Here is a 13,792-nt window from a genome sequence, read left to right as displayed (position 1 = left end):
TCCAACAGGTCCACATCCTTCTTATGTTGGGGGCTCCAGAGCTGGATGCAGTACTCCAGCTGGGGTCTCACTAGAGCTGAGTAGAGGGGGAGAATCACCTCCCTTGCCCTGCTGGCCAAGCTTCCTGTGATGCAGCCCACGATGCGGTTGGCTTTCTGGGCTGCAAGAACACATTGCCTGCTCATGTTGAGCTTCTCGTTCACCATCATTCCCAAGTCCTTCTCCTCAGGGCTGCTCTCAGTCTATTCTCTACCCAGCCTGTATTTGTGCTTGAGGTTGCCCCAACCCTTGTGCAGGACCTTGCACTTGGTCTGTGATGAACTTGAGCGTGCATAGTAGGTCCAGTACTTTCTGCTGGAGTCTCCGTTTCCATTGTGTATGCTTGAGCAATTTCCCTGTTTGCTCCTGGAGGAAGAAAAAAAGGGTGCTGAAAAAGCAGAAGAGTGCTTTTGCTAAAATAATTCATTTGACCTGGTCCCTGAGCTGCTGTTTATCCAGGTGCAGCAATGTGCTGACTGGGAGTGTGCTGTGGGCCATCTCTTTCTGCTCCCTGCCCTACCTAAGGTATGCACAACAATATGTAGCACAGGCACTGTTACCTGGTTAGTGGTGGGAGCAATGAAGGGATATTGTTAGATGAATCCTTTTGGGGGCTGCCGATTGAGAAACTTGCTGCATATAAAAGGGACTGCAAATAAGCCTTGCTAATATATATAGATATCTTGAGTGCTTTATATATCAGTTATATACCTGTAGTCATCTGAAATCTGCTTGCTGTGGAGCCGTGTTTTGTGTACCTAAATTTACAAATACCAGTCTGGGTCAGTATACGTGATTTTCATGCAGTTTGTATTTCTTCAAAATTTTTAATACAATCAAATAAACTCTTTAGCAGGAGCTGTTGTGATAGGATGAGGGGTAATGGTTTTAAACCAGAAGGAGGCAAATTCAGACCTGATACAAGGAAGAAATTTTTTATAATGAGGGTGATGGAACACTGGCACAGATTGCCCAGAGAGGTGGTGGATGCCCCATCCCTGGAAACATTCAAGGCCAGGTTGGATGGGGCTCTGAGCAACCTGATCTAGTTGGGGATGTCCCTGCTCCTTGCAGGGGGGTTGGACTAGATGACATTTGAAGGTCCCTTCCAACCCAAACCATACTACGATTCTGTGAAATAGGGCAGGAGCATTTTCTTAAGGTGATGATAAGACTGACATAAAGAAAAGAACGCTGAGAATTGAAAGAATATCTGCAGTTAAAGTATCTATTACAGAAACACAGAATGGATTTTAATGTATGTGAATTTCCAGAAAAACAGCTTTTGGCTCGTTGAACATTACTTAGTATTTAATTCACACAGGATTTGTCTAATAAGGAGGTGTGTACTTAGCATGGCAACATTTTTTAATGTTGTAAGTGCTTTATGGACTTTGAAGAACTGCTTTTGGTTATCTTATGTGATGATGGCATAGGAGAAAAATGGATGCTTACTAGATACTTGGGTCCTAGCCCATCTAGTGAAATTGAGAATGGCTCTGTTGAAGTTTTTTCTTTTCCTCTCTCGCTTCTGTATCTAAAGCCTAAACATTTTGACTTACAATAACTATCTTATACTATTGTACTGATTTGCTCATTGACCTAGGATGATGCAATGCAATCACATACTTGTTTGAAATCCCTGTGCACAGTAGAGCAATAAATAATTTCAGTAATGAAGAATAAGACTTTATTATCCTTAATTTAATGTGAGTAATTGGAAGTGAAGGTTATCTTTGGGTATATTAATAAATGGGATCCCAGTCTCCAGGGAATGAAAGGGTGACTTTAAACCTTGAACCGTCAGCAACGTTTCACATCCAGGATGGAATATGTGCAGCCCATAGTTGTCCAAAAAGACATCAAACTTACCTCTTTTGTTATAAGAGCATACCAATTATGGTGAAGTTATTTATTGGATTATGTTTCTCTTAAATGCTAAAATTGAATGCATCATTTTGTTTGGCTGAATGTGCTGTGCTTTGTTGGTATGTTCATTGATGAGGAATTTGGTGGAGCCATTTACACCAGAATGACCAGTGACTTCAAAGATCATCTAGTCCAACCCACCTGCCATGTGCAGGGACATCTTTCACTAGACCAGGTCCCTCAAAGCCCTATCCAACTTGGCCTTGAACACTTCCCGGGATGGGGCATCCACAACTCCTCTGGGAAACCTGGTCCAGTGTCTTGCCACCTTCATAGTAAAGAATTTCTTCCTTATATCCATTGTAGCTGTTCGTTGATACGTCTATAGAAGGAAGGTTGGCGATGTGGCTTTACTGTTCCCAAGCATACCAACACTTGGTCTAATGCTTAGAGAGAGAAGCACGCCCTGGTGACCCACTGCTCACTAGTGGCCATGCCACAGAGCTGTGTTGGACGTACAGAAGCATGCTGCACACTGTGGCGGTGCTGGGACCAGCCAGTCAGCTGTGGCATGGGCACTGATGAGCTACCCAGTTCTGATTTTAGAAACTGCCTTCATGTTAGGAGGAATTTTCTACGTGAAAAGCATTCAGTATCTAATTCAGTGAACTCGTCAGTGGAAACAACCTCCAAGAAGGAAAGGGCTTGGATGGTGATACAGTAAGCATTCTTGTTTCTGTAGTACCTCTTTGCTGTGTACAGGAGGCATTGATTTTTGTCTTTTGATGTTTCAGGAAGCATTCTCTTCAAGTGCATGTCTTTGGAGGCTGACAGAATTACAGAGCAGCAGGAGAAAGTACTGTCCATCCTAGAGGAAAAGTTTCCAGATCTTCCCCCACGAGAGGACATTATCTCTGTTCTCCAGGAGACTCAGTTTAACCCACAAGGTAGCGCAACTTGATTCCATTTTTCAGACCTTATACAAATTTAATTATGTAACTGTATCAGAATATCTCAGCTCATTGTGTGTGGTGAAAATAGTTGCAGGATGCTGTCTTCGTTTACAGTTACATGTAATTATATTAAATTTTAAATTAAGTGGCTTACATTCTGAATCATGGAATTGTGATTTTTGTTGAGGAACTACTGAACTCCTAAATAATATTTTATTGCTTTTACAGATAAAGTAAACATTAATTTATTTCATGTACTGCTTTTACAAGTGTATGTTTTTACAAGTAGTATGCTAGTCAAGAATATGTGTAGGTAAAGTATGTAATATAAATATAATAAATGTGTGAACATTAGCCAGTCTTATCAATTGAATGTGGTAGCTGGAGTCTGTACAGGAACAGTAATGAGAGAATTCATATATTGGGCTTAAGTTGGTATTTGGCTCCCTCTTAAAAATAACTTATGCAAACACATTTTGGATGTTATGCTGCTAAGCTTTAAAAGTCTGTGGACATTTTAGTTGCCACCCTACACTGAAGTAAGTGGCTTGCATCTTGCTTTATATAGACATTTGCCTGTCATATGTGTATTTTTTGATTGTGTGATATGACCATGTTCTTATCCATTATATATATTGATTTTGCAAATCTTCATAGCATTTTAGAGAGACATCTCGCATTTGAGAAACTTAGTCATGTGGGTTTTTAATACATTGTACTTACCTGGTTGCAATGTGAAGCAATTCCAGTTTTACACTGTTATTTCTGATGACACTATGTGCTTGTTTCTATGGCACATAAACACCTAGTTTCTTCATTCGCCATTTGATGTATGTAAGAAGAACTCATTGGTGTTGATACCAATTTGTGAGGAAGGTCAGAAAGGCTGAATGACTTTATGTTTGCAGAGTATCTTCAGTGCTTTGCTTCTGAATATTTTATAAATACCATAGTATTTAACAACATTAAGGCCTAAGCTGTTTATGTTGCTGCATCTGGTCAGCTGTAGATACTTGTATGTATTGAAATTCCTTTCTCTTCTCAAACAGGTGTAAGTATTGAGGAGGTTATGCTGAAGGACCTCAAGGAGATTTCAGATGGAGAAATCAAAGTAGCAATTAGCACTGTATACATGACACTAGAGGTAAGAGGAAACCTAAAGAATGTTGTTGGTAAACAGACCTATTGCATATGGAGACGGTGCTTTAACAAAGATTTTGAGCCAGTTATTTTCTCAAGATTATATATGAACAGAATTTAGTGATTTAATTAACTCTGAGAGAAGCAGTAGCTGTTTTTAGTCTGACTTACATTATTATGCATCTGATTATTCCTTCCGTTAGTCTGTACCGTGTTGTGTTAAAACAACGGCATCAGCAAATTGCAGCCTTTGGGTGAATTGAAGGTGTGAGCTTCCTCTTGTACTTCACTAGACAGTTACTAACTAGGACTTTGTCCTACCTTTTACTTACAGTGTGGCATACAATTTATAAAGCTGCTCTAACACTCTTGGCATTTTGAGAGGAGGGGATATTCTTTTATGCCTTCTAGAAACGTACCTTGAAACTGTATAGTGTCGTGTGTCCGTTGCCGTATTGCCTAAATGAAAATGACCTCGATGGGGCAGAAGCCCCTAGAATTTTGATCTTTTGGATCAAAACTATAGATTTGTCTTTATGAGTATCCCTGAGACAGCCTGAAAGCAGCTGCTTGAGTTTTCTTTCTTGGCCATTGCTAAACATTTTGCAATTACTGAGGGAAGACTCTTCGGTAGTATGTTTTGTATCATTATTCCAAGATGATTTGTGTTATGGATGTCAGTAGCTATTTACCTTGACCTGAGGTAGATAAAGATGTTACTGGCTATTATGTAAAAATATTTATTTAAAAAGTATTAATGTTTAGATCACTAAACAAGTATAACCTAGCAGTATTACTTCTGATGGAAGGTTCATACGGATATACTGATCACTAGTAGAACTAAATAGATTGAAGAAAATCTCAACAACAAAGAGGCTCTTTTACATAGTATATACTTGCAATTTACAATCTCATTGTTTGCCTGAAGGTCACCTGTACAAAAGTATTTGGCATGCAAAAGAAGCTTTCATCTTCTACCTTTGCATTTCACTTTAATCAAAACTTTATTTTACCCCAAATGGTACTAAAAAAAAATAACTTGAATAGTTCTTCCCTGTGCATATTCTGTAAGATTTCTTCTATGTCTTTTTGTGATGCATTTTACGAAAAAATTAAGTGCTTTTGTGGTTGAAGGAGTTTGTGGTGCACAAACTGAATTTGGCAGCAGTAGGTTTTCATACTCCTAAGAGCAGGCAAATTTTCAAACTTTTTTGACTGATTGTATAACACTTGATGCTGACATACTTAGTTCAAGGAGTGTCAGGATCTGATGATTAAGCAATGAATGTTTATTAATTATTTTTCTTAGAACATATCTAGTGGCCATTGTGGAAGAAAAAGGCGATTCAGTTGCATCTAAAAAGAACAAATTGATCAGTATTTTGTGGATATTAGATGAGTTTCAATCCAAATCTATTAAGTAATCTTATTACTAGCATTTTTGATGGCATTTTTCTGGAAGTTACAGGTATCTCTCTTCACCTTTTGCTAACTATTGTTCTACTGTGAATAGTTTGCTTCAGAAAGAGCTATTTTTTTCAGGGGTGTAACTGCTTTTTTCTAGTTATAATGTTTACAAAGTCATACGTTGTACTAAAAGGACTCTTAATTTCAGTTGGGATGGACATCAGTTTCACATTTGCAGCATTACTGCATTAGATTAAAAAATTTTCTGAACTCCTTGATTTACAGTCCTTGACCAGCAAAGACCTTTTTTGCTTGCTCTTATTAGAGCCAGGGATTATATGGTCTGCATGATGGCAAGGGAGATGACATTCTGCGCTAGTTACTTCACCCAGTATGAGAAACATAATACATATAAAGGAACTACAGACAAAACTGTCCAGACCTGTCTGTTCAGTTTAGACTTCTGTTATGAACTTAGAATACACAAACTTGGATGGCTACAGGATTTTCTTAGCGATAATAATGGTAATTTGTTATTCATCCTCAAAGTGCTCTACAGATGTTGCCTGATTAAACATTAAGAGAACATGAAGAACAGGCTTGGCTTTGCTGCGGGTGTTGAATCTCAAATGTGTTTGCTTCTTCAGAAGTCTCAAACGGTCAATTTTTAGGTTTGTTTTTTTTTTAAAAATCAACAGTTCTGCAAAAGTATCTTTCATTAAAGTGCTTTTTATAGGCTTGATTGTTTGCTTTGGCTCAGTGGTCTGCCATGTGGGTGGCAGACCCACTACCAAGACCAAGGATGGCTGTTCACAAGCGTGCGTTCCCTACATGCGTATCGTGCATGTCTACCATGGAGAGTGAAAGTGTGCACTTCAACACCCGAGCTCTGAGTTCAGTCAGAGTTTCACAATAGTAAAGACAGAGATCAGTTAGTCTGATGTGCTGACAAGTGTCACAGCTTAATAGCAGATACTCGAATGATTCTAAGCTTTCCTTATTTCTGTTTTTATGGCAAGTTTTACAGATCTTTATTGAAAGTAGATTCTGAAAAACATTATCTCTTCTTGAGATGGTGGGTGCTCTTTTTAACAAAGTCTTGATCTGAAACTAAGTTCCTTTCCCTTCTCTGCTGCTGATTTCCTATGTTAAGTAAATAAATAATTTCCTCAGTTTCCTCTCTGAAATTGAGGATGTTAATCTTTTATTTCGTAATTGTGCTGTGAATTTGAATTAATTGAAGCTTTTGTTAGATAGGTTACTGTAAACCCTATTTTTATTAGTATTGCTACAAATGTCCTAGTACCTGTGGGAATGTTTTCTAAGTTCTGTACTTTATAACAAAGGAAATTATGGTAACTAATAAATCACCAATGGTGAGTTAATGCTCATAATGGCTTCTATTACTATTGCATAGGAGTACTCAGGCATGTAGGACACATGCAGGTACACTCCTGCTCTCCAGTTTCTCATGAAGACAGACATGAATGCAAAAATAGAAGTGCAATTGATCTCAGTATCTCAATGCTTTATTTGTATGTACATACTGGTATCAATCACCAGTGTGTGATTTACATCCATTGTCTATCACTTAGTGGTTGTTAACTGACTGATTTTTAAAGTGTCTTGATAAAAGAGAATCTTTCAGATGTTAAAGAACTAGATGATGTTTGCTTTAGTGATAAAGGCAGGGGAGGTGTTTCATGTGGATGTGTTTAGGTTTCTGTAAGAGTCCATATGCAGCTTTGTATTTCTTGAGATAACCTCCTTTGGTTCTGGGCTTCCTGGATTTAGGTGGCATTACAGTTGTCAGTTGAAATCAGACCTATGTCTCCAGTGACTGGCTGCCAGCGCGTATGCTACTTGGGTTTCACATGGATAGCAGCATTTTTTTCAAGAGAGCAACAAAAGAAAAGTGACACAGTCTAGATCACAGTTATTTTTGTTGCCTTTGCCGGAAAGTTTCCCCAAGTCATAATAATGATTACTCATAGGATATGGTAGCAAAATTCAGTGCATGCGTTACAGTTAATTTCTGTTACATTATACCCGGAGAGTATATTTTGCTTGTTCTCTGCTGGAATTCTCTTGGAAATGAGAAATATCTTCTCAATGTGACTTTCTGTGAAAGTAGTTTTTTCCCTGAGGAATGGATATTTCCTTTGTAAACTGAACTCTATTCTCTGCTTTCTTAAGACGACTGCACCAGAACAATCCAGGTTTCATGAGTGTTCAGTTTAGTTGAAATGGCTCATGATACTGTAGCTTCATAATGTGCTTGTTGGACTAAGTCCTTAACATTTTGATTCATGAAAATTTATTGTAACTGCTCACAGAACTTGTAGTAATGTAGGAAGATAGACAACCAAGTTTCTCCAGGGAGCAGCAGGGTGGTCAGTTGAAAGCAAGGCAATTAGTCTGTGATTGTCAGGTGTTGACTATCACAGACAAGGGAATTCTGGAGGCTGAACTATCTGTTGAGGTTCTTGTCCTTGTTTCTAGCCATGGTATGTGAATACTTTACAAAGACAGTTTCCAGGTTGTAGAGGCTGTGTAGTCTTTTAGTATTATAAGGTTGGAGCCACCTCTGTCTAGGTGCCAACCAAGAGGTTCAGAGAAAATGTCAGAGCCTCAGTGGAGGCTGCTGTCCAGTGTTGTTGCCCCAAGATAGTGACCTGGAAGTTCATGCTGGCACAGGGAGCTTGAGTGTCATTAGGTAGCATCCAAATGAACTGAGGATGGTACCAAGGGAAAGTTCTGGCTCGTGCAGCAGCTTTCATCTTTGTGGCTCTGTGTCTCTGAGAAGCTCACAATGGCTGTTCCAGCAACAGAAACTGAGGAAATTTATAAACGTTTGGGTGCACAGTGGATCTGCTTCCTAGTGAATAAACACTCTGATCTCAGAGAAACAGTTTAATTTTCAGACTGTTTTGTAGTAGTAGTGCGGCGTGCACCTGTATTACTAGTTTGGACAGTTTTATTTGTGAAAAACAGTGCTTTTAGTACTTCTGTAAAGCAAATGAAGAATCTCTAAGCTGGAGCATGTCAGCAAGTTCTAGGTAGACTATTGCACATAGTTCAGTGAGATAACATGTTTGTTTGAAGGTTTGAACTTTTGGTGTCTGCCTGTAATGATTGGACCACAGTTATGTATTTGGGAACTTTTTCCTTGCAGTATAAATATAAATGTATTTTAAATGGCATCAGGTTGGTCCATGTATTTAAATAAATAAATCCATAAAAACAAAATATGAAGAAAACCCCAAGTAAACATGTTAACATTTAATCTTCCAGTAATGGAATTGAAAACAAAATTCTCAGCAACTTACAATAGCAGTGCTGTTCAGAGATATTTTTCTGATGCCTGTTGTGAGAAGTTAGGGTATGTAAAATAAATGATGTATGGAGCTGTAGGAATGCGACTTTTGCAGACTACCTTATGTCTAAGGAACATTAAACATAGGGTTCTCGTTTAGCAAATAAATAACCATTCATTTCAATGGCTGCATAGTCTGGACTTTTGTGCATATTTTTGCAAAGATGAGAAGAGGCCATTAGGGATTAATATAAAATAAATCGCCAAGGGGTCTTCTTGTAGTCCTAGTCTTTCTGCCACATGGTGTGTCTCTAATGTGCATAAATGGGCTTAAATGAATTTGTTATCTGTATTACATTTGCAGTATGTATATATTTATATATTATTTTTTAATTGTGTTTAAAAATAAAACATTAAATACATCATTTCTGAGAGTTGAAAACATACCATTTGTAAATAAATCAACCTTAATTAAGGTCTTAAAATGTCTGTGTGTGAGATCTGCCTGTAGGAAAATGTATAACATATATAGTACACCAAGCTTGAACATACTTTCGCTTGCTTTTTTAGAAGTATCAGGAGGTTTAAGTCATCACGTTATAGAATTGAGTAATGCAGCCAAACATGTGTTAATGTAAATACCGTACTCATGTTTAAACATCAGACTAAGTGTTCTGGAGGACGGTAGCTGTTGTGTTGGTGCATCAAGTGAGCTGGACTACCCCAGTTGTAATGAGTACAGTCCAAGGTGTCGGGAGCTGCTGCAGACCTGCTGAATTCTCTGTTGTGGTTGGTTACTCTTCTCTAAAGGTATGAAAGGAAACTGATGGGGAAAGCCTTAGACTGTTTTAAGTGCTTCCTAATTAACCATTTGAAATCAAATGGCAGCAAAACTGACATTGATCACAGTGATTATCAGGATTGCTTATAGTTTCAAAACCAAGACCAGATCCCTTCCAGAAGATGTTGTTGGGGTGATATGAGCTAACATTCCCCTACTCAGTGAGATGTTTCTGCATGAAGTCATGTAGGGTGTCGGGCAAGGTGTTCGTTATGGTCCCTTGCAATTTGAGCAAAATGTAAACTTGTAAAGCTGGCCAAGACCATTATAATTATCAATCAGTCCGATTCAACTTGTGCTTAAATCATTAAATAATTATTTATTCAACTGTTATTTTTGCAAGGTGTGATTATTTTTTTTCTATACTGCTGTCGTAACTCATAGTAAACCAGAAGCATCAGAGATTTTGTACTTGCCATATCTCTTCAAGAACGTGCAAGGTATACTAGTGGTATCAGATCTACAGTGGTATATATGTTGGATTTCAGTTTATTTCAGTGTCTGAAGAAATTGGATAGACTTAATCTGTTACAATTTGGTCTAAATTTGGCCCATCATATTGTTTATGATTTTCCCTTTACTGTTTTTGTTCAATCTTGGTTCAAAAGTTAATAAACAGACTAAAATGAGAATTATTAAAGGAATAACCATAGACATTAGATGAATCTACTGACATTACAGTAAAAATGTGCTTTGTACATTGTTCAAGAAGATGAACTGTGTTTTCTTTTGTATCATTTATGAAGTTTTTCTCTAAATAAATTAAGAAAATTTCTTTATGAAATACAGCTGTATAATATGCACTATCTCTCAGCTAAATAAAATGCTCTCATCTACAATGTCATTATTGGACTGCATTCCTGACTTCTACAAAGCTGACTAATTTATCATTTGTGTACTCTTCTAGTTCTTGTCAGTAGCATCTCGGCTCAGCTGCTCATGGGGCATAGACATTGACAGCGGGAGGTGCTGTTTTGAGAAATGTTCAGCATAAAAAGAGTTTCTTCTGTGAAATATAATGTACTTTTAAAAAATATCAGTGTAAAACCTAACTTGGACATTTAATATTTTAATATCTGGCCATAATGCATGAGAATATAAGAAATGAAAATAGTTAGGGATAACAACAGTGTGAATATTACAGGGAAGTTAAATTTTCTTTTCTGCTGTTTAATTTATGTTTTTCCTTGGCTATTTTGTGGGAAACAACTTAATTAGTACATTAAACTGTTGATCTAAGATTACACTGTAATTCCAGCTATAAGTAAAAAAACTTATTTTGGATTTGCTGGTATTAGTGTTGCATTACTACAGAAGACAGCAATTCTGTCCACAAGAAGTAACAGAGAGATGCAGAGTATTTCTAAGCCTTGGTGACTGCTTTTGTATTTTTTTTTTTGCTTAGAAATTAAATAAAAAACAAACCACATTTAAAATATTGTGACACTTATTTAGAATAGTGATCTTTTGAGGCAGAAAACCAGCAAAATATGTTTCCTGTGTCCTGAAATATTCATTTTGTTCCATCTGTTTTGCAAAGCATGTGCCTAAAACATCTTCTGAATGAGTAAGTGAATGCTTGACACTTGTGAATGTTACAATAGCCTGTATTTTTAGCAAACACCCTTGAATTTTATACCCTCTGCTAAATATCAGGAGCCTAGTCCTGAAGCTATCAGCTTTCTTAAGATGTAGGAACGTTTTTAAATTTTGAATTACATTAAGTGCTCTGTAGGATTTTTCAGAATTTACATTCTCTAGTTAAATGATGACGGATGAAGATACTTCTTTAGACCCTGTGTAACTGCGTACACTGTCAGGTTTACTTGAAGTCAAGTGTTGTGTCTGAGTGAAAATTTCAGGGTTTATTTCATTTTATATACATTTAAATATATTTCATTTAAAAACATGGATCAAAAAAGTACAAAATTATTCAAGCTGAAAGCCCTCAGCTCCTATTTGAGTACTCAAATTCAGAGTAGCTAAGAACACCAGCTGTAATTCTACCAAAGAATGTAATTTTTCTTTGTCTAGGAGACAAAGTTTTTCTCAGAAAGATCACCAGTTCTGTGTTCAGAATTATTCACGGCTTCTGTGCATCTCTAACAAAATGCCATTTTCATCATAAAGCTGCTGCATGTTATTAACAGAAAAAAAATATAGTTTCTTCTGCAACTGAATAGCTAGATTGCTTGTGCAAGTTTTATTTTTGTATGTGAGTGAATACAGATTAAGTCTAACCTGCAGACTCTTTGACCTTAGAAAAACTGACATTCAGAACTCCCGTGTATATAGCAAGTATTGCAACATCTTACTTTTTGACCATTTAAAAATATGTTTTATAGACTTGATAAATAAAGTATCAAATGAAAATTCAAGGTAATTTTGCACTGCTTTGCAGATAGAGACTTATAGTATTTTTCTCCATAAGAAATTCAACATATGAATATATTATTTTTAGTCCTGAAATGGACCCATTTCTGAAATAATTACAGTATGTTTAACCAAAGTTGCTAAGTACAGATTGAATTTATTAATTATGATAGAGTAGGAAATGTTCAAGGTCTTAGGTCTTTATTTTTTTCCTGTCTGCTTTAAAATTTTTTAATTATCTGAAGAATAAATCTCAGCAATTTGAGTTTTGTAACTTTCTCCATATTTGTGGTTTGTAGTTAATAATAAAATCATGCTTTGACTGAACACTTAGCTATGGAGGTATTTTCCTTTCTGACGCTAGTGTAATTCTTGTGGTTTATACAAAGCCGCAGAGTTCTCATTGCTGTTTAAGTAAAAAAGGTAGGACAGGTTACTTTCTTCAGCTGTGATCGGGTAGCTCTCAATGTATCAGAATTCCTTATGCATATCTGACAGCTGTCTTCCAGGATTCTTACAGTCCACTTTCCTTCCGAACACGAGATAAATGCAACACTTATGCTGATATAAACCAGGAAAAAGTTTATTGGGGCCGAATGAAAACTATGACAGCTGATTATTTTATCTTCCCGAAATAAGAAAAATCACAGTATTTGCATTGTAGAGATGGGGAACTAAAGTGTATATGCAACACTTTCACACTTGAGAGAATCTCATTGTCAGATCTGTATGAAATAAATAATGAATCTGAGTACGAGTTGCTTGGTTCTTTGGCTCAAGTCAAACTGGACTGTAAGGTTAGTAGTGAAATTAAAGAGGGAATCTGGCAGAATTATCTGTCTTCATTGCTGGATGGTTTTTCTTCTTGCTTTGCATGAACAATGAAACCAGTCAAAGAAAATCTCTCCTACCCTGGATTCTGTCTTTGCCAACAAAACCTATTAGTTGAGATCTATTTATTGCCAGTTCTGGTTCTTTTTTGGGAAGGACAAATCTCACTACTGGATATTCTGTAACCTGACTGCATTTCAGCATTTCTGTCTTGCTGTTGTTCTTTGCCTTTTTCTTAGCCACATTTCCAATGAATTGGCAACGAGAGAGGGGGAAAACTAGACTTATAGAAACAGAAAAATGAGAATAAACAGAGTCCACAGGGAATGTTCTTGCAGTCGAATCTTCTTTTTTTCCTCCACTGCAAGATTGCCAGAGAGATATAGTCAGCAATCTGTGCCTGGATTCCACATCTAGAATTTGATTGTTTTTAGGTTTCATGGATGCCAGACATCCGCATGCTAGTTCATTCTGTTAGTTTTTGTCACAGGCTAGAAGGGAAGAAGGCTGGGACAGATTAATTTTGTATGCAGAATGGGAACTGTTAGGTCAACTCTTCAGTGGTTAGAACACCATGGACTTACACGAGCTGTGGATTGTTTTAGCTGAAGAAAGATTCAGGGATAAGTTTGAATAAATGGCAATTGTACAACCAAGAACTTTTGTAATTTTGTTTTAAAACCAAACATCTCAACTGAGCACTGAGTTAAGCACTTTTTTTTTTTTTTGTTAGATTTCATCATGTACTGAATCATATCCTACTGAAAATGTACTGTTTTGGTTTAACAAGTTTGTCATATTTTCTTCTCTATATAAATAGCATTAGCAGGGTTTTTTCTGAGCATTTGCTATTAAACAAGACTTTCTAAATAAAGGGACTAGAAATAATACAGAAACTACAAAGTGATTTTCCTTTCACATTTCTCAGTTGAGTATTTGCCATATGGGTTGCTCAGCATCACACTCTCAGCAGGTCTAATTTATGGTAAACACACAGTGAGTGAACAGAAAAAAAAAAGGCAA

The 13,792-nt window shown here is 36.9% G+C and overlaps 1 protein-coding gene across 1 annotated transcript in view; it reads left to right on the top strand.

Moving 5' to 3' along the window:
• The window catches only part of PRUNE2 (prune homolog 2 with BCH domain), a 107,461-nt gene that overhangs the window by 13,420 nt on the left and 80,249 nt on the right, over positions 1-13,792 (top strand). Inside the window, exons 7-8 of the mRNA XM_086771346.1 lie at positions 2,703-2,855; positions 3,911-4,005. Coding sequence (XP_086627472.1) covers positions 2,703-2,855; positions 3,911-4,005 — 248 coding nt within the window. The remainder of the gene's footprint in view (positions 1-2,702; positions 2,856-3,910; positions 4,006-13,792) is intronic.

This window comes from Chlamydotis macqueenii, chromosome Z, assembly GCF_036417535.1.
Source record: "Chlamydotis macqueenii isolate bChlMac1 chromosome Z, bChlMac1.mat, whole genome shotgun sequence".
NCBI classification, from domain to species: domain Eukaryota; kingdom Metazoa; phylum Chordata; class Aves; order Otidiformes; family Otididae; genus Chlamydotis; species Chlamydotis macqueenii.
Note: the sequence above shows the minus strand (reverse complement) of the source record. Positions and strands in the feature narration are given on the sequence as shown.